At 40.2% G+C, this 25,000-nt stretch overlaps 3 protein-coding genes across 4 annotated transcripts in view; 1 reads left to right on the forward strand and 2 right to left on the reverse strand.

The window, feature by feature from the left end:
- Positions 1-341, reverse strand: part of LOC137969493 (protein CFAP20DC-like) — an 11,259-nt gene extending 10,918 nt beyond the window's left edge. Inside the window, exons 1-2 of the mRNA XM_068815774.1 lie at positions 173-341; positions 1-46 (exon numbers count right to left, since the gene is read on the reverse strand). The exon at positions 1-46 is cut by the window's left edge and continues 578 nt beyond it. Of these exons, the coding sequence (XP_068671875.1) occupies positions 1-46; positions 173-193 (67 nt within the window). The 5' untranslated portion in view covers positions 194-341. The remainder of the gene's footprint in view (positions 47-172) is intronic.
- Positions 342-379: 38 nt separating this feature from the next.
- LOC137970398 (glutamine amidotransferase-like class 1 domain-containing protein 1) lies at positions 380-16,709 on the forward strand. The gene is made up of 8 exons (XM_068816927.1): positions 380-450; positions 557-633; positions 2,070-2,175; positions 3,248-3,355; positions 4,848-4,945; positions 8,258-8,351; positions 15,065-15,176; positions 16,541-16,709. Exons 1-8 carry the CDS (start codon positions 402-404, stop codon positions 16,560-16,562), a joined length of 666 nt encoding a protein of 221 aa, XP_068673028.1. The 5' UTR covers positions 380-401; the 3' UTR covers positions 16,563-16,709.
- Positions 16,710-18,603: 1,894 nt separating this feature from the next.
- The window catches only part of LOC137970396 (serine/threonine-protein kinase 38-like), a 21,981-nt gene continuing 15,584 nt past the window's right edge, over positions 18,604-25,000 (reverse strand). For both annotated transcript variants that reach the window (XM_068816922.1, XM_068816923.1), the window contains exons 13-15: positions 23,712-23,801; positions 23,414-23,502; positions 18,604-21,656 (exon numbers count right to left, since the gene is read on the reverse strand). In XM_068816922.1, coding sequence (XP_068673023.1) covers positions 21,538-21,656; positions 23,414-23,502; positions 23,712-23,801 — 298 coding nt within the window. In that variant the 3' untranslated portion in view covers positions 18,604-21,537. The remainder of the gene's footprint in view (positions 21,657-23,413; positions 23,503-23,711; positions 23,802-25,000) is intronic.

Genomic DNA, 25,000 nt, shown 5'->3' on the forward strand with positions numbered 1-25,000 from the left:
CCACATCACGGCCTTGGGCGCTGAACACTTCCACAAAGGGACCTCCCTAGCATCACAACGCCATGCAAAGACAAAAAGGGAAAATTTAAAGAAAAATCTGTCATGATGAACTTAACCAATTTCGGAAAGGTTATTACAAGGGTCACATATAAACAGCGCGAAATTCACTTACCTGAAACTCATGTTTAAACATTATTTAGTCGGAAATAAATGCCCATGAAGATCCTATTCTTTGGAAGATGCCTGATTCACAAATGGCACATAAAATACGCGATGAAAAGATGATCTTCAAGATTCTGTACGGAAGGGCTCCCGTTTTGTCCGTTGCTGACTGGTGAATTGAACGCATGCGTGAACATTCGTCACTCTGCCGGAGTCTGGGACGAAAATTACCATTCAATATGGCTGGCAAACCAAGCTGTCTGATTGTGTGCAGCTCCTCTCCTCAAGGTGTGAGTGCAACCAATCCAAACCTCAAACCTCAAGGTGTGAGGTTTGGAAGGTCAGACTTTCTTGAACTGAATCAATATTTTGTGTTTCATTCCATGATGTTTAGGTGTCTCGGCTCAATCGTTCATTCACGCTTTTACACTCACGCATTCAGTCTTCAATGTACAGATTGCAACACCTCAGGTACTTATTTGGATTACATGTACCATAAATTATTAAAAGCTTTCCTTGAAATATTAATTAGGGAATTAGTAAGGAATTGATCAGCGGGATGAGCCAGGCCAGAACATTTCTCTGCATTTGGGGGGGAAGGGTTGGTGCTCGTCGGAAATATTGGAAAGAACCCGGAAGAGGTTACCAAGATCCTGTCTTGTGGGTGTGGCATGAAATTCTTTTCACCCCTAAGAGGTACCAAATCATGGGTTTTAATTAGACAAAATTAAGAACTAATTAACCCTTTCAGCCCCGAAGGGTTCCCTACTGACGAGTAAAATCGTCTGGCGTTAGACAGGGTAAAATCTATAAGTGCCATTTGGCACTATCGGGGCTGAAAGGGTTAAACAGGGACATATTTTTTTCACGCTGTTAGCTTAACCCTTTCAGCCCCGAGGGGTTCCCTACTGACGAGTAAAATCGTCTGGCGTTAGACAGGGTAAAATCTATAAGTGCCATTTGGCACTATCGGGGCTGAAAGGGTTAACTGTCAAATGTCTCCTGTCATAGGTACTGCTACAGCTCCTGCTGTGGACCTTTTGAGGCTGAACACCCTAAGTGGTATGGCAGTCATTTTGAAATCCATTGGGGGAAGGGGGCCCGTTTTTTTGAGTGTGTGAACCCCAAAAAAATTTTAGCCTTAATTTTTACCTTTTTTTTTTTTTTTGCCAAAATAAGGGGGGGGGGGGGGGGGGCCCCCCCCTTGATCCGCCACTGTTGAACACTAGGAAAAGAAAGAGATTGCTCACAGTCTAATGACTGGCCAACAAAGCTGTCTGATTGTATGCAGCTCTGCTCCTCAAGGTATGAGTCCGAACTAATCCAAGGAGGAGGAGAGGAAGGAGTGATGAAGGTGGCTGGGAGACACTGGATTAATATTGGGGGCACTCGCCTTCCACCCGTGTGGGCTGGTATAACTTGAAATCCTGGATTGTGGTTGAAAGAAACTTAAAGAAAGAAAACAAAGAAACAAAAAAACTTTGTCTACTCATATCTAGAAATTCCAGATTTTTTCACAAATAAGTCCACTGAGATAAGACTGTTCTTTGTCTCCTATTTTCCTGCTGGATTGTTGAAAGCACACACCCCTGCAACTGTTGTCATCTTTGTTTGTGATGGTCAAGCTGAGGCTGAGGTAGGGAGGGGGGCAACTCCAACGACTGGGCAGGGAGTAAGGCAGGATAGGTGAGTAATTTCCATCCCTGGCTCTTGCTATTACAAACAAAGATGGCAGCACTTTGGATTGCTTGAGGATTTGGAGGAGAATTGGTGACCATAAATAGTGTAGTCCAGGTTTTCCTTTTAAATTATCAGAAGTTGGCAGGTCTGGCAATTAAACACATTTTATTGTAGGTTGCATGACGTGGAGGCAGTGATTTCAATTAATCTGTGATTTCTATTTGCAGGGACAGCAAATAGATTTTGTAAAGTCTGATGAAAATAGCAGGAAGTGGTTAAATGAATTCAGAGCCAAGCCATTCTCAGTTCCAGGAAAACTTGAGGATGTTGATGGTACAATTATTTGTATTTAATGTTCAGAAGTGCGATACTGCTAGTTAGGTTGAGAAAGTCATGCCATTCAATGTACACGACTAACTTCGATTTTCCACACAAAGTGCCTTTTAGGTCTTAGCTGGGTTACATGTAGGTTTAAGGGTAATGTACATGTTTTCATTATCTCCCTCAGATAGTACACACCCTATGATTGGTCGATTTAGCAGGGTCAATTATATTCTCAATTTCTGGAGTACGTCCCACAAAACTTGAAATTTTCAATTCATAAAACGTTTTCTATCTAGGTTTTTATGCCGCTTAAGTTACATAAACTTGTAAAACTGTTTGAATCATGCTTAGCCTAGCTACTATCTCAAAAAGCCATGATTAATTTTATTAGTTTTTCAGATGTTAATGCGTGCGGCATTCTTTGTGGCAGTTAAACCTTCTGCTTGACTGCAACTAGTTTCCTTTCCCACGTGCCTGATTATGTTAGAGATATAATAAATAATTATCTTAAGTACTAATCTCTTTTTTCTTGGGCTGTACTGTAAAAATACGGATCCTCGTTTTTTCCATTTATTTATGGCCCGCACCATAAATCAACTGGAAAATACTTGGTCCGCAATTTTACAGTATGGACCTTGAACTCAGAGAAGAGTTTAGGGGACACTTTGCATTTTGTCAAGCTTATCAAAATTGGCGTGCATCTTACTTACTTGAATGACGTACATGCATAGATCAGAGTTGTTAGAGTAGGAAAGAATTTGTGCTGCCATGTTGATCAATAGAGGAGGAGATTTGAAACATAATTATTAATAATCAAGTAAATTATGGAAGCTGAAATGTGACAATCAAAATCAAAATAATTGAATCTAAAGTTGTTAAATTTTTCAAAGTACAGTTAATTACCTGATTGAGATTGTACATGACTGTATGCTCTGATAAAATTTCCTCTTACTTCAATTCTTTAAGACCTAATTTTTCCACGAACAAAAAAAAAAGTACCTTCCAGTGCCAGCTTATTCAGACTTTCCACTGGTTCATTATCATTTAAAATACTTTCTAGAACTCACACGTTTTTCTGCAGCTTCCAGGTTTGGTGCAATACTGATTCCAAGTTCTCCTGGAGCACTTCATGACCTTGCTCAAAACAATGAGCTTGCTAAAGTACTCAATGCATTTATCCATGAAAAAAGTAAGTTTCAGTGTACATTTGCAGATCTGCAGATCTGATGTGTTTTGCAATAAAACGTATCAATAAGCCCCACCACAGTAATTAAGGTAATTCCTTAGTATTGCATTGCGCATCCCTACTGCGCACGATTTTCATGTCATTAGCGCGCGCACATGAGCACGTGCGCATACAAAACGTAAGAGATTTAGCTCAAACTAAAACTGACAAACAAGCATGGTGACCCCCGACTTTTTTTTCAGGTATTTGCTAGGAACAGTCTAATAAAGAACATATTTGAAGAAGAAAAAAAGTTTGATAGTAGAACATGAATTTTTTTTGGAAAACAGTTCCGTACTGGGTGTATTTTACCCAAGGCAAGGACTTCAAGCTAACCCCGGAACTGTCCCAAAAAGTGCACTATTCCCACAACCAGGGAATCAAAGTCGGCGTAAATGAAGCATTACTCTTATGTAAATAAAAGAAGCTTTATTTTCAAAATAAAATTTTGTGTCTTTGAAGACTAACCAAGACTTAATTCTATATGAAGGTGATTCGAATTTTTAATGCGAAAACAGTAAAAATACCCCATTTACGAGCCTGCTGACGCATAAACAAGCACGGTGACCCCATTTTCTTATTGCATTTTTTTAATGTTCATATCATGAATGTTAATTATGCCAAATTTCCAAAACAGTTTGATAGTAGAACAATTTCAAGGGAATTACCTTAATGTGTTTTATTTAAATTCTCCATTTTCATCTTGGTGGAAACTAAGCAAACAATTTTTAATCCACACTAGTTTTCTGCTATAATTTTCACGTACAGGTCAGCACTGAATGCTTGGCAATGATTAAGTGCCTCAAGTCTCCTGCCCTGATATCATTTTTTGAAAGTCTCTATTTTTTCCTGTCTGCGCTAAGATTGGATGTTGAAGACAATGCTTTTTGTGATGCCTTTACTTAAGCCTGGGTTGGGGGGGGGGGGGGGTGGACCTCAACTGTCACAACCATTTAGGGGCTCCACAAAAAATGAGCTAACTTGCAGGGAGATTTTTGCATATATGCACGAGCATTGACCTACATGTAAATAATTATCAAAGATTGAATAAAAAGCTCACCACTTCTGCATTCACATCATTTTCTACACTTGTTATCATTGTCATCATCACTAGTAGTGCTGTCGCTGACCTTGTCATCTGAAGTCACCAAGTTGGCCTCAGGAGAGTTACAGGCCAAGCTTGCTGTCACTCATTTTGGTGATGCATTGAAGCCTACTGCGGTGAATTGGCCATGTCCGATTCCCACTTCATTTGACAGAGAACATTAATTACTGCAACTTCCATGATCATGGTTAGAAGGGCTTTGCAAAGAGTGAGCCTTCCTAGCTTGCAGTAAGAGCTTTCATACCAAAACAGTATCATTGCATTTAATATCCTTAAAAATAATTTTATTCCCTTTGCCGTATGGTGTACATCCTACTGAATGCAACTCAAATTGTGTATTTCCCTTATCAGAGCCCATCTGTGCGATTGGACATGGTATTGCTGGTCTTTGTTCAGCAAAGAGAGAGGGATCACAATCCTGGAGTTTCAAAAGTTACAGTGTGACTGGGGTACATACAATGTCAGACATGTATTTTTCGCTAAATTTCCTTTTTACATTCAATACTTTTTAACATAATTAATTAGAATAATTTTGTATATGGCTTAGTCTGGTGTCCAGCTTGCCGTGCTTCCCTTAACTGTTGATAACAATAATAACAGTAACAACACCTGTTGTAAAATGGACCTTGACAACATTTGACAATACTGTAAAGCAATAAATTACCACTTTACACTAACAGACATCAGCCAACACAGAAGTGTCAAGTTATTGATACCGGTGTGTGAGTGCCACATGACGGAACTTTTTCAGTTACCGTACAATGATCTTACTAATAGATGCCCCTCGTGAACTGTGAAGTTTGTATTAGATACCCCCCCCCCCCCTCCCTGATACATGTAAATGTACCATGTCTAATACATCCTCCCAAAGAATTGGCTTTAATAAAAAGCAAGAAAATGCTCAATCAATCTATCAAGCCCATCGTTCCTGGTGAAGCATAGGCCATCACACTCTGTTCTGGGCTATTCTGGCCAGTCCTGTCGAGTTGGTTCCCTTCTGTTTCATAACTGCCTCAGTGTCTCGCCTCCAGCTGTTGCGAGGCCGACCTCTCTTCCTCTTTCCCTGTGGGTTCCAGGTCAGTGCTTTGTGTGTAGTGCTGGACGCTGGCGGCCTAAGGGTGTGTCCAACCCAGCCCCACTCCCTTCGCAGAATCTGCTTGACCACTGGTTGACTGCCTAGATTCCATCCTCTCCAGTAGAACTCTGACAGTGAGAACCTTGCCTGGCACGGACAGGAGTATGATCCCTCGATAGTTGCTGTAGTTCCTGGGGTCCCCTCTCTTTGGCAGGATGATAATGATGGCTTCCGTCTACCGGGCCGGTACCTCCTCTTCTTCCCAGATCTTGCTGAAGAGGCTATGCAGCATGTTGACCGCTGTCTTCGTGTCTGCTTTGAAGGCTTCTGCTGGTACCTCGTCCGGCCCTGCTGCCTTCCCGTTCTTGAGTGCGTTGATAGCCTTTCTGATCTCAGTTTTGGAGGGCTTGTCGCAGTTGATGGGTAGTTCTTCCTCGGCAGGTGGGATGTCTGGTGACGTGTCGGGGGCAGGGCGCTTTACTAGCTGCCTGAAGTGTCCCACCCACCGCTTCAGCTGGTCCTCTGTTGTCATCAGTGCATTTGTTCTTGTCTCTCACTGGCTTGTCTGTCTGTTGAAACTTGCCTGACAGCTTCTTAGTCATCAGGTACAGGTCCATCAGGTTTCCCTGTACGGCTGCTGTCTTGGCGTGGCTGGCAAGGTTGTCGATGTAGTCTCTATTGTCATTCTTGATGCTCCTCTTCACCTCTCTGTCTGCTGCTGTATACTCGGCCTGGGCTCTAGTCTGCGCTGCTCTCGTTCGGCTCGTGTTGAGCGTGGTCTTCTTCGCTTTCCTTGACTCAAGCTTGCAGATGGTGTCGGCAAAGATCCAATCCTTGTGCTCTGTCTTCTTCTTGCCAAGGGCTTCCTCACATGTGTCATGCCAGATCTTCTTAGGGTTTTCCCAGTGTGTCTTGATGTCAGTCTTGGGTCTATCAGGTCTTGTATCTGCTGGTATCTGTTGGAAAGGTTGGTCTTGAATGCTGCCTGCGTGTCTTTGTTCTTGAGCAGTTCGACATTGTACTTTGTCCGTGTGTTGTTGGTGTTAGTGAATCTCTTCAGTCGGAGTCTCACTGCTTTTAGGAGAAGATGGTGGTCTGATGACACGTCTGCAGGTCTCATTGTGCGCACGTCTCTCCATGATCTCCTGGACTTGTGGCTGATGCAGATGTGGTCAATCTGGTTCTTGGTAACATGGTCGGGCGATCTCCATGTGTGGATGTGCTTATGCGGGAAGATGCTTCCTCCAATCATCAGCTGGTTAAGGGCGCACAGGTCCGTAAAACGCTCACCATTCTCATTCATCTGGCCTAGTCCGCGAGTCCCCATGGAGTCCTCCTAGCCAGTGTTGTCCAAGCTCATCTTGGCGTTAAACTCTCCCATGAGGATGGTCATGTCTTTGGCTCCTCCTTTGTTGATCTCTCTCTGGAGTTTCTGGTAGAAGTCGTCTTTCTTCCCCTCTTCCGCATCATTGGTGGGAGTATAGCACTGAATGATGTTCAGCCTGACTTCTTTCCTCTTGGTGGTGAACTTGGCTGTGATGATGCGGGAGTTGACAGGTTCCCAGGCAATGAGAGCGCGCTGTGCCTCCGGTGCCAGCATTAGGGCCACTCCCTCTGTGTGACCGGAGTGCAGCAGCTGCTCTCCAGATGAAAGTCTCAGCTGTGCTGTCTGTAGCCACCTTGTCTCATTCAATCCAAGAACTCTGATGTTGTAGTTCCTCATCTCTCTTGCTACCTGGTGGGTTCTTCCTGCCTCAAACATTGTCCAGATGTTCCACATGGCTACTCTTGTGGTTGTTCTGGTGTCAGGAAGGGAGTCAGTCTTGCAGCTTCATTCCGGCTTTCACTGCAAAGCGTCATAAGTCTCCTCAAAGGAGACCCTTCCCCGCCCAGGGGACTGCTTTGGTTTCTTGTTGTCAATGCTTTTGTAGCTGAATTTGTTTTTTAGGGTGAAGGTGCTAACCCCACTCCCAACCTTCTTCCTTTATCCCTGCTTAGGACCGGCAGTAGACAATTACAGTGTAGTCTCCAGGCAGAGTTAAGAAAATGCTCCATAGCGTACGGAAAAATTACAAAATTTGCTGAGTTAATTGCTTGCTTGGTTAACAGTGGCTTACAAATTGCATCTAGTTTAATCTCAAATTCAAAGTACGTATAGTGCTCTTTTATGTTCTTAATATTTGTACTCAATATTATAGGAACAGTTATACATATGCACACCTCTCTGTATTGGATGACATAAACCTCCCAAACCCTTTCCAGGTCCTTACTGACTCGGGCATTGAAGAAGCCAACAATGCCATGCATGTTTGACCCAGATGAAAATGAAGACATCAACATTGAACATGTACATTGTAGTTATTGGTGTACTGGGTGTAATGAAAAGGGGTTGGAAATTAAATTACTGTAACATTGTATGTTGAGAAAACCCCATGTTCAGTAAAGGTGCATATATAAAAGCCTTGAAAAGTTACCCTTTTGGGAACAGCTCACATCCTGAGAAAGGTTCTTTCAATCAAGTTAAGTCTGCATGTGCATGTATGCAGCTTGCCACAAGTGGTGAGCATTTTCATAAATAATTTTTACTTTGATTAGGGCAGATTCTGATTTATGATGAGAGGGTGTGGCTTTAGATCAGACAAATAATCATAATTGTAAAGCCTTCATTTCTTTATTGCCTTATCAGCCGTCAGTTTTTGAGTCAGCTCGTTCACCTGATTTTTCAAGTCTTCCCCTAATCATTGAGGACTGGATCAAGGATAATGGGGGCACGTACAGTGGTAAGTGACGTAGTGTGGTAGAACTTGGTATTTTTAGAAGATCCGTGTGAAAAGGTGGAAATGAAGAAGCTGATTTCATGAAAAAAAGAGTGGCGAAGATTTTCCCAAACTGGTATTGGATTGCTTTTTCTTTTGATTGTATTATTATTATTATTATTAAGCAAATTATTTTTTTCGAATGAAGAGATGACAGCACACTACCAAGACGATCAACACAATATTACCTGCAGGGTTATTTGGGAAATGTATGGAAGAAAGAGGTACAACAACAACAAAAAAATTCCAAAACCAAAAGATAAATAATTATTTTTATTGTACACATGAAAAAACATCTCTGAACAACAGATGTGATCAGTTTACAAATTTCTAAAATTAACTAATTATTTGATTTAATGAAGTTAGTCCTTATTATTGGTATGATGAAAGAGTGAGCCCTATTTCTTAAAACTCTATCCCTAGTTGGCGGTAAGAGGTGATGAAGTGGATTGTCAGGAGACTTAATTTTCTCCCAAAGCTGGCGACCCTTTCAGATAAAATATTCAAAACAGAATAACATTCTTTAGTATATCCTTATTTAAAAGTTCTATTAAAAAAATTATCAATACGGCTAAGATATTTGTAACAGTTATAGAAAGCACCAACCCAAACCTCAAGAGCATAAGTAAAAATTGAAAGAATTAACGACTTAAAAAGATCTAACTAGTACACCGAAAACCCATGATAGTATTTGCAGACACGCAAAATGTGAAAACGAGAACTACTGTACCTTTGGATAACATATGATCAAAATGTGCATCCCAGTTGGTTAGATTATCCTCAAAAAATAACTCCTAAGAGTTTTAAATTAGACTTGCCCTTAATATATTGCAAAGGGGCAGATTGATCTTTTGTTGTTTTCCCTAGGTTTAAACTCATGCGATTATCTTTTGCCCATTCCATGACTGAATTTAGCTCCAAACTGTATGCTTAAGGAGATGTCGTCTGCATATTTAACCAAAAGATTACTAAGACAGTCCCTTTACGCCTTTTGTTGGCTGACCCAAACAACTAGCACAATGCTGCCAAGTTCAGCTGTGACTACTCCTTCGGTTTCCATGACAGAGCCCTGGAACCATTCCTAGGTGGCTTGAGCTAGACCTGCCTCCTCTTCCTCCTGGCCCTGTTTTGCCTCAAGAAGCACATCAACTTTTTTTTGCACCTTGGAGGGCTCCGTGGATGAATCGACGAGCGATTGCATTTGTGGCGAAGTCATGTGGATGACTTTGTACTGCCTAGGGGGTGACTCTGCGGAAGCCTCTTTGGGCACCTCTGTGGGCTCTTTCCAAATCGTGTACAACCTCGAGGTGCCAATTCAAAACTGCTTTCAAATGCAGGCAGCGTTTTCCTTTCTACACAAGGGAGTCATTTCTTGGATTTCCTCGTCAGACTATTCTTGCCTTTGCAGCATACTTTTCCACATGTGTGCACCAGTGCAAAATGAAATATTGTTGGCATTGCTCCACTTCTTTTGTGGTGTTGTGCAGCCTGTCCAGGTACTTGTGTGTTAGTGTCGTGTTGTTGTGCAGCAACTTGCAGGAATTTGTCACGATTGTGCAGGTGCCTGTCCAGGTACTCACAACTTCTTGTGCAGATACTTTGCAGGTACTTGGTGAGTGCAGCAGCACCAAGTAGACTAGTGCCTGCCAGCAAGCAAAGCTTGGAGCAAACAAACAGGCTCGATGGAGACCAAGTCCCAACTGAAGAAAAAGCAAGGCATTCCACTTGTTTGCACCCTGCACTCGCACAATGTTTGCCGCAAAAAGCAGCCTTTGGAGCAAGACGCCATCCGCAAAACAGCTCCAGAACACTACCAACATGTCGCTCTTTCAAACAGCAATGGAGGCAGCTAGGTTCTAGTATGTGCTTTCCAGTTCTGCCAAAACCTTGGAAAACCTCTTTGCTACACAGCCTTCTTCCAACAGTCCTGTTCTGCAACCCTTCCAAAGTCCATCGCTGAACCTGTGCATGTCCCACAGCAGTGGCAGGGCATGCCTGGCTGCAGCGTGTGTGGAACTAGCAGTACTCTGCTGTGCATTCTCGTCCACACACTGCATGTTTGCTGTTTTCCATCCACAGGTTTGACTTTTCATTTCTCCATGGCTTGGATACCCTTGGACAACCCTTTCACCTATTGGGTTGCAAGCACTTTTTCGCTAGGTGTTGTTGTACTTTACCTGCCTTTTTGCTCAGGGAGAGCTTGAGAAAGTTGTTGCAGTCCCTCCCCTCCAAGAGCCATGTGACCTGGGAGGCATGGAGAAAGCGAGTGGAGGGCTTTGGCCAATCCCCTAATTTGTACACAGGCTCCTGGACTCCACGCAGGAGAGAGGATGGAAGCAAGATGTCAGCCACTCTGGGCTTGTAAGAGTGGCTCCAGTGCTCTAGGTCTTCAAGGGGGTCCAACTCCTTTCGAAGGCCAATGTCGTATGTCTTCTGTCTTTTTTGGAATTTCTCAAGGGGGAAGGTTGGCATGCAACCTCTTTTGGAGCCAATCTCCATGTCTGCGGATACAACTGGTGTGTTGGTGGCTTGCATTGGGTGGGCTCAAGCACTCATACGGCGGCTCGAAAGTCCCCATTGGAAATTAATTTTTTTGTACCGGTAGAGCTGGTTCCAATGTGAGATATCCTTGCCAGCCATTGTCTACACTACCCATAGGTATCATGTTGGCAACACGTCCATACCATGGCGAAAGGTCTCTATGTTGAACAAAGCTTCCTTGTACTGCTTGTGGTGGCTGTGGTTCCAAACTACACACTTCGCGTTTTACCGGTCACCTGAGGATTGAGGCCTACATACTTGGTGATGGGGCACATTAGTCTTTCATCTTGCCCATCACCTTGTTTGTCATGCTGTGGAGCAGATGGTCCTTGGGAACATCAGATGTGTTGTAAAGGGGCATGTGATGGGCCATGGCCTTGTAGATGTCTTTGGTTTGGACTTCAAGCAGGAGAGAGTCCATGTCGGTATAGAGGAGGTGGCACCGGTCCCTGTAATCCACCCACATGTGGTTGTAGTAGACGTTGTACATACATAGCTTGGAGAGGTCGAGGATGGACATGCCAACATACACTGGTCTGCACAACACCAAGCTGCTCATGTGTATTTCAAGTGCACCAGGTCATTGTCGAAGACATTTTTTAGGCAAAAGCCAGGCTGGCCACCAAACAGCACAGCTTGTCTTCCTCACTCCAGTGCACCAGTCACACATCGACCCGCATGCATAGGTTTTCTATGGTCTTGCCAAACAGGCTGTTGTCAAGAGTTTGTACAAGTCCTTCTCGAAGTCACTTGCTGCCTGCTTCCTCAGTTCAGTATAGGGCCCCATCCAGGGGCTTTGCCGGAAGTGGAGCCCTCGAACAATTTTTCGGAGTTGCATGCCCTGGGCCACATAGAGCTGAAGATTGTGGTGGTGGAGCATGTATCAAGCCTTGTCCCAGAGATTGGGGACCAGCTTTTCGACCTTGCTAGGTACCACCCCTTCGCTGAGGAGGCAGGAATGGCACTCTGACATCCACTCTCTTTAAACCACCAAGCGCTCTGGTGCCAGCGGATAGCTGTTGTATACTTTGTGGAGCTCTACAGGGTATTCCAAGTCCACCTCTAGTATATAGACCTCTGGGCTGTCTGCCAGATGATTTGCAATGATTTTTTGAACTTGTAGAAGTCCTCTACCCAGCTAAACCCACCCGTCGGCAGGGAGTGGGACATTGCTCAACGATGTAATTTTTAGGTTGTTGGCGTCCAAGTGGAGGATGTAGGTCTTGGGCTTGTTTGAGTCGTAACCCTCGACCAAGGGACTGTTTGCCTTTGCAAACATCCTTGACACCATCAGCCAGAGCTCCACCCCGGTTTCTTGAAGCAATCCATCCCATAAAAGTCCGGGGTTGGTGTAGTAGTGCACGTGGTCCGGCTTGTACTGGTGCAAGCACATATCGCTAAAGGTCTATTATAATAACAGCTTTATTTAACGAGGCTAACATAATGATTTACTGGTGGCCCAGTAGTTTTCAATATGGCCGTCAATCCAATCAAAGTGGAACGATGTAGGTCTTGGGCTTGTTTGAGTCGTAGCCCTCGACAAAGGGACTGTTTGCCTTCAGTTGGCAAACAGCCTTGAGACCATGGAAATTCCCCTACACAGTCCTTTCTTGACAAAGAGTTGCTGGTCGTAGTCCATCATCAACTGGAGCTCCACCCCGGTTTCTCAAAGCAATGCATCCCATAAAAGGCCAGGGCTGGTGTAGTAGTATGCGGGGTCCAGCTTGTACTGGTGCAAGCACATTTTCCTAAAGGTCTATTATAATAGCAACTTTATTTAACAAGGCTAACATATTTACTGGTGGCCCAGTAGTTTTCAATGTGGCCCTCAATCCAATCGAAGTGGAATTTAGAAATGCTGGTTTTTGAGGAGAGGTCTTGAAGACATGGTGAAGAGGAGCACATGCATTTGTTGGTAGAGGTTGTGGTAATCCCCAAGGGTTTGCAGCCAAAGACTTCCCACACCTTTCTGGTGTAGTCCTCCTTGGAGGTGTATTCGTGGGAGAGCTTGGAATAGAAGGGCTCCTTTGGTGGGAGCTTGGGCTCTGCATGGCGCTCATAAGAGTCCATGTATTTGTAGGGATAGATGCCTTTTCGCAGCAGGAGTTGGCTTCGCTGTTGGTCGGCTTTGTATAGGGTGGAGATTGAGAAGGCCTCAGGCTTGTTTGCTGCCACAACCTTGTCGAGCAAGGCTGCTGTCCACAAACCGGAGCCTGCCAAGGGAACAAGAGAATTTAGTGTACTACTGTGTTGTTGGGAATACAAAATATTTTGCCTTCTAGTTTTGACATCTCCTGCAGGAGCAAGTGGGAGTCGGAGTCCTGCAAGGTATGGAATACAACTGGAATGCTTGTAGTCTTGGTTGGAGGCTTTGTGGCCAGTACCTCAGACTGTAGAAATATGGCAATGGTCGAGGGCTTTTTCTCCATCCAAGGACTTTTGGCACACATGGCATGTGTCATGGCTGTTTCATATGCTCACCTGTCCTCTTGTGCCATCGAGGTGGGCAGCAGGTTCTCCAGCACCTGGCGGACCTTTTCCTCCTCCTCTTGGAGTGCTTGAAGATGCTTTGCTGTGTTGGGACTGCCGTACTCGTTGGGCAGTTGCACTGCACAACAATGTAACAATAGACCACGTTCGAAAATACCATAATACTCTTTGTTTGTTCCTCCAAATTTTGCGTTTCCAAAAACAATGCTTATGCAAAATTTAGAGGGGCAAAGAGTATTGTGGTATTTTCGAAAGTGGCCTATAGCTGCACAATAATAATAATAGTTATTATTATTAGACTATAGGCTAATTTGAACAGATGGGTCGTAAGTTGTTTCTTAAAACTACTTATATTGTCAACTAAACGCAAGTCTCTGGGTAACTTAGGTGCAGCCAGCATGTTTTCTTTCCCTTAACTGGTGGTACACTAAGAATTTTACTATCATTCGATCTAAATGAATATGTAGAAGACTTAATACTTACTAGATCAGACAGATGCAGTGGTGCTAAGCCATTTATAGCCTTAAATGTGATTAATAGTATCTTATAATCAATACGCCATCAAACAGGCAACCAATGTAATTCCACTAAAATAGGTGTGATATGGCAAAATTTAAGTGCCATATAAATTAACCTTGCTGCTGCATTAAGTAAGTCTTTGCAACTTATTCAACTGGCATGCCTAGTAGTGCTCTGTCTTTTGCATGTTGCTTTTTTCACGGTAGAGGTCAGGGCCCTTGATTTTCTCTATGTAAGCCTCAAAGTCGGCGTACCCCCCCCCCCCCCCCCCAACAGCCCCTTCCCCCAATAAGAGAAAGGCGAGGTACAGGTAATCGTAGTACCACAGTAGAGATGGTAGAAATGTCAATCTTTCCAGAGGTCGAACAGGGCCAAACTCCTCCAGTGTTTTCCTTTTCCTCTCTTCTTGGCCAGGGTGGGGAAATGGGCCATGTTTTTGGTGCCTGAGGTCTTTTCCAGGTTTGGTTGGTCCAGGATAACCACATGGACCAGCCTTCAAAGTACCCCTTCCACAAGCACAATTTTGACCTTTCCAGGACTTTCACCCCAATGCAAATTTGCCAAATTCTAAAGTTTGAAAAGCAAAACAACCTGGCTATCAACGTGTTTGGTTGGAAAATAGGGATGTGGTCGTCCACTACATTATTATCTGAACAGCCAGCCTATATGTCCCAGGCAAACCTGCTGCTTTTTTATCTCAGAGAAGGAGGACAAACCCCACTATGTCCGGGACCAACAACTCCAACTGCTCTTGTACAACGTCAACCAACCAGCAAGCAATTTAATTTGCATGTGTTACCTGCTAGAGGAGGACAAGCCAAAGTGCCATTGAAACTGTTAGACCCTCATCCAAGTGGAGATGCCAAAGGAAGGGGCAAACAAGTTCTCTTTCCAAAACCAACACAAGCAACTGCTGGCTCTGTTTGTAGTGTTATAACCTTATAACCTGATTGCCAATATCCCCTACCTTTCTTTTTGCTGGGAGTGGAGAAATGGAAAACTGAAAACTGAAAGGGGTACAAAGCAGCTGCCGTACCCGAGTGGTTCAGCTCCGACCTTGTATACTTGTGAAGGACAAGAAAACTACTAACTCAAATAGCTGCTCCAAACTTTTTTTTATTTTCCAGCAACTGAACCAGATGGAATGCATGTAATCATTGACAGGCACCTCATTACCGGGCAAAATGACACCTCAACGCTGTCAGCTGTGCAGAACCTCATTCTCTTGTGTAATGCAAGGTTAGCTTAAAGATCATTAATTATTGACATCAAACACTTAACCCCTTTTAGCCTGTTACTGTAAATTTAGCCATATGCACCATTTAACAGTACAGGAATTAGCAAATTGTTAAAATACCAAAATACTCTTTGTTTGTTCCTCCAAAATTTTGCACAAGCATTGTTTTCAGTTTCTTTTGGGACCATTATAAGTCCCAAGAGAAAATAAATTTTAAAAAGGTCTGGATAAAAGCAGTGATGAAATTAATTTTTAAAAAAACATGACACTCCTGAGTTTTACAGACATGTTTTGGCAATTGCCTCTGCCATCTTCAGTGTGAAATGAACAGTAAATTCCAGTGAAATATAAAATTAATACTAGAGAAATTACAATAATAATAATAGCTTCAATAATTAAGACTATGACTGTCACAATAGTAATTTAAAATTAAGCCCCACAGGTCAAACATGTTAATTTAAAACTTTCGGTTTAATTTTGAATTACTATTGTCATGGTCTTAATTATTGCAGCTATTATTATTGTAATTTCTCTGGTATTTATATTTCACTGTCACAATAGTAATTTAAAATTAAGCTGCACAGGTCAAACATGTTAATTTAAAACTTTCGGTTTAATTTTGAATTACTATTGTCATGGTCTTAATTATTGCAGCTATTATTATTGTAATTTCTCTGGTATTTATATTTCACTGGAATTTATTGTTCATTTTACACTGAAGATGGCAGAAGCAAGTCTGCCGAAACATCTCTGTAAAACTCAGGAGTGTCGTGTTTTTCTTTTAATAAATTTTAAAAAACAATTATGCTTATGCAGAATTTTGGAGGGACAAGCAAAGAGTAATAATATTACACTTCATGTGAGAATGAAAAAGCAGGATGGCGCAATGGTGAGAGCAGTCACATGCCACAATGTTGCCACATGTGGGTTGATTTGTTGGTTCTCAACTGTGCTCCAAAAAACCTTCATTCCCCTCTCCTCAAAAACCTACTCCCAAGGATGACATGAACCTTACTCACTTGTGCAATGCTTTTGTCCTAAGGTGTTTTAGATCATAGTTACTACTATGTTTAGATGCATGTTAGTTTACAGTACTTTAGTCAACCTCCCTTTATTGTAGTTTTCTACAAAAGGGGACAAGGGATTACAATAATCATTCTTTGTATAAGTTTGTACTGAATTTAAGATACACATAGAGATACAAATTAGATTTGTTTTCTATATTTAACACTTTGGAGTCCAAAACTGATTTTTCAAGGCAATAGAGAAAATTGTATTCCACTATATTTCAATTCCTGTTAACCAGAAAGCCAGTCCATTTTAATTAACGTTTAGTAACAGTTTTCTACATTATCCTTTATTTCAGACAAGGAAAAACCAAGAGTTAAAGAGTTTGCCACCTGGTGCATGCAATTTTTGTGTATAAATATTGAAGGTTCTCAAACCATTAAGCAGTCAATCTCATGGGTTGATTAAAACTTAATTATGTGTACATGGAAAACAAAATAATTATGAAAGAAAAACAAGTTATACTGTTTAGCCCATCCCTTGTAATAAGCTCCTCTGCTAAAACAGTTCTCTGCACTTGTTACAATAATTTTTGTTCCCTAGCTGCTTTCAAAGAGCTACATTGTACCCTGACTCAAAGTAGTTTTGTTACTTATACTTCCCCTTCCTTAGATCGAACTACACAGTATGGTGTCCGTGATCCGCGAGAAAAAAGGATAATTAACAATTATTATTCCATGAGCGCGCGTTGGATATGAGATGATAGATAGCCAACGAGGCGCGTAGCGCCGAGTTGGCTATGATCATCTCATATCCAACAAGCACGAGTGGAATAATTGTTTTGTTAAAAACGCCCCCAAAATATAGAAAACTAGACTACAATAAAAATAAAAAGGCCCAAAAAAATCACGCATATGCTTGCCGTGTTTGTAGAACATCGTATAATGGCTCATAACCCATGATGGTTTAGCCAATCAAAACTCTCGAATTGCATTATCCAATGATCCAGTTTTTAATAATCTTGAATATCTTACCTGAATCAAAACGCCACGAACTAAAATTTTCCCTGAAGATAGCTTTTTCGTTTCTTGCGATAATATTAAATTGGCAAGTTTCAAACTGAAATATTTGTCTTGTAATTCGAAAAATGGTGAACGTGATCGCGAGCCCTTCGTCCACGAATTTGGTTCTTGCTCCGCGAATCATGTAAGCAGCCAAAAAAAATACATATATATCTGTGAATCCCGATAATTTCTGTACGAACATGACAGTTTATTTATTCTTTATTATCCTCGATATATCTCAGCTACAGTCGTATTAATTGGTTGCCGTTGTGAGTATAGAATCTGCTTTTATTTTCAGTTGACCCTCTCCCAATACAACCTCCATTTCATTATGAGACCATATAGGTATTCTAGACAAACCCGTTCGTAAACCTGTATAAAGGAGATTTTGAAAATATTCAGTTAAAGCAAAGACCTTTTCCATTTAACGAAAGGTTTTCTTTCTCTGCTTTGCGAGATTTAAGTTCTCTGGGATATTAAGTATTACAAGTCGCGGACCAAGGACCCCTATGCGAAAATAGTTGATAGTTTTCAAGAGTCGATAAAACAAAAGTTTAAAGCTCTGCAGCAAATTCGTTCCCAACCGCAAAAATTAGTTTATCTGTAAATCTGATCTGTAAAGAGACACGTGTTCCCGTTTTATCTTTACACAAGTCAAGTAAACATGACCATGAAAGTCACGGGGACGCAAAAGTAGAGACTTTCTAAAAAGAGAAATTAACACGCCTGTCAACAAACTTGAATTCCGCACAATCCCCGATAGCAGGAAAGCCAAAATTTCGAAATGTGAAAGAAGAATAATCTAGAAATCATCGGACACATTTGTTTTTGGTGGTATTTTAGTTTACGAGGAAACATAGCATCATATACGGGAAAGTCGCGAACCAAGGACACCATACTGTACCCCTAGATGAAGAGCATTCCCTCTTTCACACTCCTTCGAGTCCAGTTTTGTGCGGGCATTTTTTGTGCACCTGCTTTCCTCAGTAATGCAGCAGCTCTCGTTACCTGCTTCTGTTTGGTATTGTAAGCAGTTTATATTGTTTTAAAGTCTAAATCTTTGTTTCAATTATTTAGTCTTGTTTTTGGCTTGGGTTATCACATTATACATTACGAGAGCTGCTACATCACAAAGTAAGTGGTGAAACAGGAACTGTTCATAGACTGTCTCTTCACAGACTCTCTCTCATACTCTCTTGTTCCCACTTAAAAACTGAACATAGCAACTTTCTCAAGAAAATCTACTTTAAAACACAAAAATAATATGTTAAGACAAGCATAGAGAGTATAAATTATAATGGAATACTTAACAAAAAAGAAAAAGAAAACACTATAAGCACTTTAAAATAACAAATGATCAGTTGTTAAACGAACTCTTTTAATGCATGATTTTCAGGTTCGAAAGGTCTCTAATATGAGAGTTACCAGTGACATTTTTAAAATTGCATTGATCCTTGAAGTCTATTGCATTCAAAGCATTGTCAATAATAATAATAATTATTATTATCATGTACAACTACATATTTAGTCTCTTGTTCTTACCAAAGGACCCAATGTTGAATACACAAAAATTGTATAATTGTGTGTGTGTAGAAATATGACGTACGTGTAAATTGCGTAAGCTTGAAGTAATAATCAAATTTTAAGCAAACGTGTGAAAGCTAAATATTTGTCTTAATTTTCAATTATTTTATTAAATTTTTTATTATTAATTTTGTGGAAAATCACCCATGACCCTACGTGTATTATTCAGCAATGTCTGGATCAAGCTATCTTGTTTTGTTACTGTGGAAGTGAATTGTTTGTGGAAGACACCAACAGGAAATTGCATCAGACACATTTGAGGGAAAATCATTACAGTCTGGTAGGCCAGTCATGGAACAAAATGGCAATGTATGTACAGTACGTTTTAATTCAATTGATTTGTTTCTAAAACTATCAACACTCCCAAAATTATGTACATGTCTAGTTACCTAGCAACACAAAATGAACGATTCTGCTGCCTAACAAACATTAAATTTGAACCTCCCTTGTTTGTTTTGTAGTTTAACATCTGCCTGTGAGGGAGGAACAAATTTAACAGAGAGGTGAACCATTTTATTACGTTAGTTCTCACATCCTACATTCACTTTGTATACAAGCTCGTTAAACAGATAACCTCTAAAACCATTTTCTTCAAGAGTCCCTAAAATAATTATTTGTCTATTTGTCAATGCTTGGAAAGATAGAGGCAAAGCCTCTTCCTTCTGGCACATGTGAAAATCCTACATGATTGATAAAAAGAAGATTTGCCATTATTCACTTGCGACAGTTCCCTAAGCCAGTGAAAATACATGCATGTTTGTTTCTAGTCTGTTTTCACGTTTTCCCCTCATGCTAGTTAACTCATTAACTCCAACGAGTCAATGGGTGAACTGTCTAGATTTTGCTTTGTAGAACACCAGACGATTGTACTTGTCAATGGGTTATCAATCTATATCCCCTTTAATCCAGTACATTACCTGAACTTCTGATTTGTCAACGACCTATTGATAGGTGGCTGGTGCGTGTATTACATTAAATAATGTCTAATTCAGTAACAGTCTTCTCGTAAAATAATTATGAATGCAGTATTGTAGTAGTACAATCAAAATTAATAAATATTATTATTGTATCTATGTTCCAAGCACTGGCACAGGGAACTGGACTTGAAGGTTCAAAAACTGAGCACATAAATCATCGACAACTTAAAATCTTATTGTGGTAAAAAAATAATGTTTGGGTGACAAATTACTCCTTAATCTTGGTGCTAAATTTCAACGTTAATTTGTAATTTCATATGTGAAATTACAATGTTGCCATGGCAACTTTTCCTGCGGTGCCAAAATTGCATCTTTTCAACGTATGATATCAATAGCTAATCAAATGGTATACTTGTGAAAGTATTCCCTAATTTCACTCGTCACCATTTGATTACTCATCCACCGTACTAGTTACCTTGTAGCAATTTTTTGATTATTCAGTCCATGACCCTCGTAGTTTAGAACAAAACCTAGTCCAGCAATTACATTGTGTACATTATAAACCGTACTGTACTAAAAACAGTTGTATTGATTTTGTATCGTTGTGTGGCAGCTCCTATCTTATATAAAACGTTCATGCAATAATGCCAATCTCCTTTCCAAAATGACATTGTTCCGAAAATAGCTTTGAAAGACTCTTTGACGCCACAACTTACCAGCTTGAAGAATATTTACATGACACAATTATTATTTTAACCCGATGATAGAAAAGTGCATTTTTAAACCTGAGAATAACTCTTTTCACATTATTCAACCTGGCAAACCACATGCTACCTTAACTGATTACATGGTAATCTTTACGTACAATTTGAAACATGCTAATGCACTATGAAAGGAGTTGTGCCCCCTTCCTTTGTTGTGTGGATGATTATCCAGAATAAAGATCAGCAAAAGACATACAGTAACTCATACGATTTTCTGGTGGCAAAAAAGTGATTCAATATTTAAAACCAAGAAAAATGAAACAAGGTCTTGTAAAATACTTCAGACAGATTTTTCTTTCTACAGAGCTCTGTATACATCCGTGGTTGATTGGTCACTTGGGCCTTAATAGCAATCTCACCTTTAATAGCATGTTTTTAGAGCGATTTTTAATTGAGTATCGTAAAACCAAAACCAAAGTAATTACTTTGGCCAATCAAAAAGGACGAGACAATCCAGCAAACCAATCAAAACTCGAAGTAATTACACGTAGCCGACACAAAGGGCGGGAAAATGTGCACGCGCGAGTCACGATTAGTTTTGGTTTCACTTCTGATTGGTTGAAAAAAATGGCGCGAGAACTTTGAACCAATCACTGAGTGAAGTAATTATAAACCAAAGTAATTATCTAATTACTTTCGACACTCAATTGAAAACCGCTCTATGTTAAACTTTCCACTGCTATATGAGACTCACCTTCAACCGACAAGCATTGCATGCCGCAGAACTATTTTCATACAGGAAAATTCCACTGAAATTCATCCATTGCAATTAGATTGCTACGATTTTTAAGCAATGTGAATTTCCATAACCAAAATGAAGGGTTGAAAAGCCTGTCGATTGAAGGTGGGCCATTTAAAAAGCAACTTCTGAAAGAGAAAATTTATGGACGCACAATATCCTTCTTGAAAGAGTGTCAGAGTAGTGCAATGACATTCTAATGTTCATTATTTAATGTCATGGTTTTGTTTTTCAAAAAATTGTAGGAAAATAACCATCACTCTATTTTGCATGATACTTATTATTTTTTACAGCACAGGAAGCTTGACTCCTCTTTGTGTGAGCCCCTCAAATCGTTTGAAGGTATAGTTTAAAAACACCCAATCCTTTCCTCCAGCAGCGTCTATTTTTGTGTCTTTAAACCAGTCTGGGGAAAAAAAAACAAAGGTCGTGAGAAGGGTTCTCAGTCTTTGCAAAAGGCTTAGTTTTTTTTTTAAATTACACTTTTTGCAAACACTAATTACAAAGGTTTAGACGCATTTAACTACAAGCAATATGGTACATACATTACGGACAACACATTTCTACATTTACAATATAGCACGGTTCAATAACTGACGTTAAATACGTTAAAAATAATGTTGATAACTGACCATCACATTATTTACTAAGAAAACAGTGCGGATTACTTACATTACCTAAATTATTTACGTATACAATTTCGAACAAATACACTATTTTACCTACAATCTTGGACAAAACTCGTTGGGAAAATGTGACGCTCTAATTTGTCTGTGTGATAAAGAGTAAATCTTCCTACTTTCTGCACTCTCCCCATTCCAATGTTGTTTTAGAAAGCGACCAAAGGCTTGCACAGTATTAACATTGGTATGATGGGAAGGGGGGAAGGCCCAATTTATTTTGTGAGTGCGGGCCAAATGATGCTTAAGCTAGAATTTTTCCCAAGAGTTTTGTCCAAGATTGTAGTTGTTTACTGCTACATGAAGTCTTTCCACTTCGAGTTGAAGTTATTTTTGTTTATTTTCGCGTGTGGCGATATTTTTCTAGGTCTATTTTTTCTTGTACGGAAGCGACAAAATCTGCCAATAGGTATTTTTTCTCATTTTTGGCACAGATGAAAAGGAAGTACTTGCCGATAAGGATAAGGTGGTTGAGGATTTGAAGCGAAGATGAGGCTTTTAAGACACCATAAATTATTTCTAGTTCAGTAAGGGTCGTCATGCCATTTTCCTTGCATAGTTCTCGGTACCACTCGGTAAACTCGTTCCAGAACGATACTGCCATTGTACAGTGCACAAATAGGTAAGAAATGGATTGCTTAGTGTCAGGGTAAAAAGGGCAGGAAGGCGAATCAATCTTTTTCATTTTATGAAGCAGATTATTGGTACTGAGAATATTGTGTACTGTCTTATATTGGAGAACAGATAATTTAACTTCCTTTGTGGCACTAAAAGGAAGTGAGTACACCTTGCAGCGTTGCGATCAATCAAAATCACAGTTGATGAGTTTTTTGTCTGCTGTAGGCTGGACAAGATTTGTGCGATTGATGAGCAATTTATATATTATTTTACATGTTATACTCTCTACGTCCACTGCAGTGGAGGAAGTTTCCTCGGTTTGCAATTGTAACAGTTTTTCCAAGGTACGAGGTATTGCAGAAATCAGCCCGTAATATTCTAGGCTTAGTGATAATTAAGCATTTCTTTTTTGAACAATATTAATGTTGTTGCTTGAGATGTGAACCTCTTACTGCCTGACAAAGATTAGAAGTGCGCCTGCCAGTTGAAACATCATCATCATCATCTACATTATCTTATGTTATAGTAATATTACTTTCGAATGTAAGAAACAAGAATACTTCATTATCAACAACATTTACCAGGGTAATACAATTTTTTTTAAGTAGCATGGAAGAATTCCTAAAACAGAATGATTTTTAAAGATGTCACGATCTGATTAGTGTTAAGCTAGAAATGAAAGAAGTGCCTGTTACATGACTTTGAAATCAGTTGAAAGGAAAGAAAAGGACTCGTACTCTGAGCTGATTTTATTTTACAAGCAAACTGAAATCTGTTTTCCCGTTGATTGTGTTGATGGAAAGTAGAAAAGAGCTGAGAATGTTTTTGTGTTCATTCTGAAAATAGTATAGAGTGATTAGCTTACTTGAATCCAGGTCTGACTCTGGAAATTCGTCGAAATTTGAAGTGTCATCAATTGATTTTACATGAATTGGAAGAGCAGCTGGTCGATCCCTGAAATAAATTTGAGTAACAGTTACTTTTCCTTGGTTAGTTCTGGTCAGTTATTGAGTCACACATCCTTAAATCTTCATCTTGTGGGAGACCAAACTAAAGAAACTTGTGCAGAGAGCACTGTCTGCAAAGACGTATAATGTACCTTATTTTCAGGGTCTTGGGCCATCACTTCTGGAGTTTAAAAACGTAATACACTGTATTCTCACCTAATATTTTGCCAATCAACCCCATTGAAAAATGGATGAGCTTTGATAGCATCATTGTAGCTGAGCCTCTTATCTGGATCACAGCACCATCTGGTTTAATGTAGTACAATATAAAGATAACGTATTACAATAATTTGGAACATTTCTTAGGATGAAATAAGATTTCTTAAATTAAAGTAGGTGGATGTTGTTGAGGGCGTTTAACGTAGAGCACGAACAATCCTCTGAAGCCGTCTGTTTAATACAGTACATGTACGTTGCTCTTCTGGGCAATTTTACATAAATGTTGCAAAGATTATATTTATATAAGTCCTGGGCTCAAACCATACCATTATTGTTTCACAAAAGATTTAATTAATTTTTTTTTAATAATATAGAAGGTAATGTTGGTAAGAAAATGCTGGGTGAGGACTGCTGTAAATTTCCATCACCCTATGTGGCTCTTTTGATCAATATTGCCACGTGAGCCTTCTTGGCTTGACCTCCTCATAAAAGATTTAGTACATGTATGGGGAATACACTGTGAGAAACCAGGGTTCTCAATTGAACCTGTAACCCAGAACACTTGTCAAGGGAGTTGCTTAATAAGCTTGTATGTGTTGTGGCTTTAAAATTGTCCCATTTAGTAGATCAGTTTGTAAATCAGTTGCAGTTACGGTAGAAAATAGCCAGCAGCGGCTGTTGAAAATTCTAATGAGAAGGCTGAGAAACAAAGTTGACCTGAGGTTGGTCTGGAGCCAACTCAGGTAGTAACTTCAGGTCAAAACCATATTGTTATCTCCTAAGGCTATCCCCTCTTTTTTTTTTCCGTTTAGTGTCAAATGCAGTTCCTGATATTGAATTGAAAAAAAAAAAACCCTAAAAAAAAAAACTCATAAGCAGCCACGGAATTGGAGCCAGGAAGACATGAACCCAAAATCAATATGGCGGAAACTTTGGTGGATGTTGTTGCAAAATAAGACAGTGTGGGAAAAAGGATCAACCATGGAAACTCCTATGCAACATAAAAATGGCCTAAAAACCTTGTTACCAATTTTTTTTTTTTTTTTTTTTTGTGAAAATGCCAAAAATTTGGGACGGTCAGACAACGCTAAACGGAGAAAAAATGGGGGATGGCCTGAGATTAAAAAAAAACAAAAAAACAAAAAAAAAAACAAAAAAAAAAAACAAGGTGAATGTAATAAAGTGGTGAATTAAGGGTGCGTTTTTGTGGGAAAATCCGAAAACGGATTCTTGAATCCAAAAACGGATTTTGCGTTTTTTGGTGAAATCCAAAAACAGATCACGAA

This window comes from Montipora foliosa, chromosome 9 (genome assembly GCF_036669935.1).
Source record: "Montipora foliosa isolate CH-2021 chromosome 9, ASM3666993v2, whole genome shotgun sequence".
In the NCBI taxonomy this organism is placed as follows: Eukaryota; Metazoa; Cnidaria; class Anthozoa; order Scleractinia; family Acroporidae; genus Montipora; species Montipora foliosa.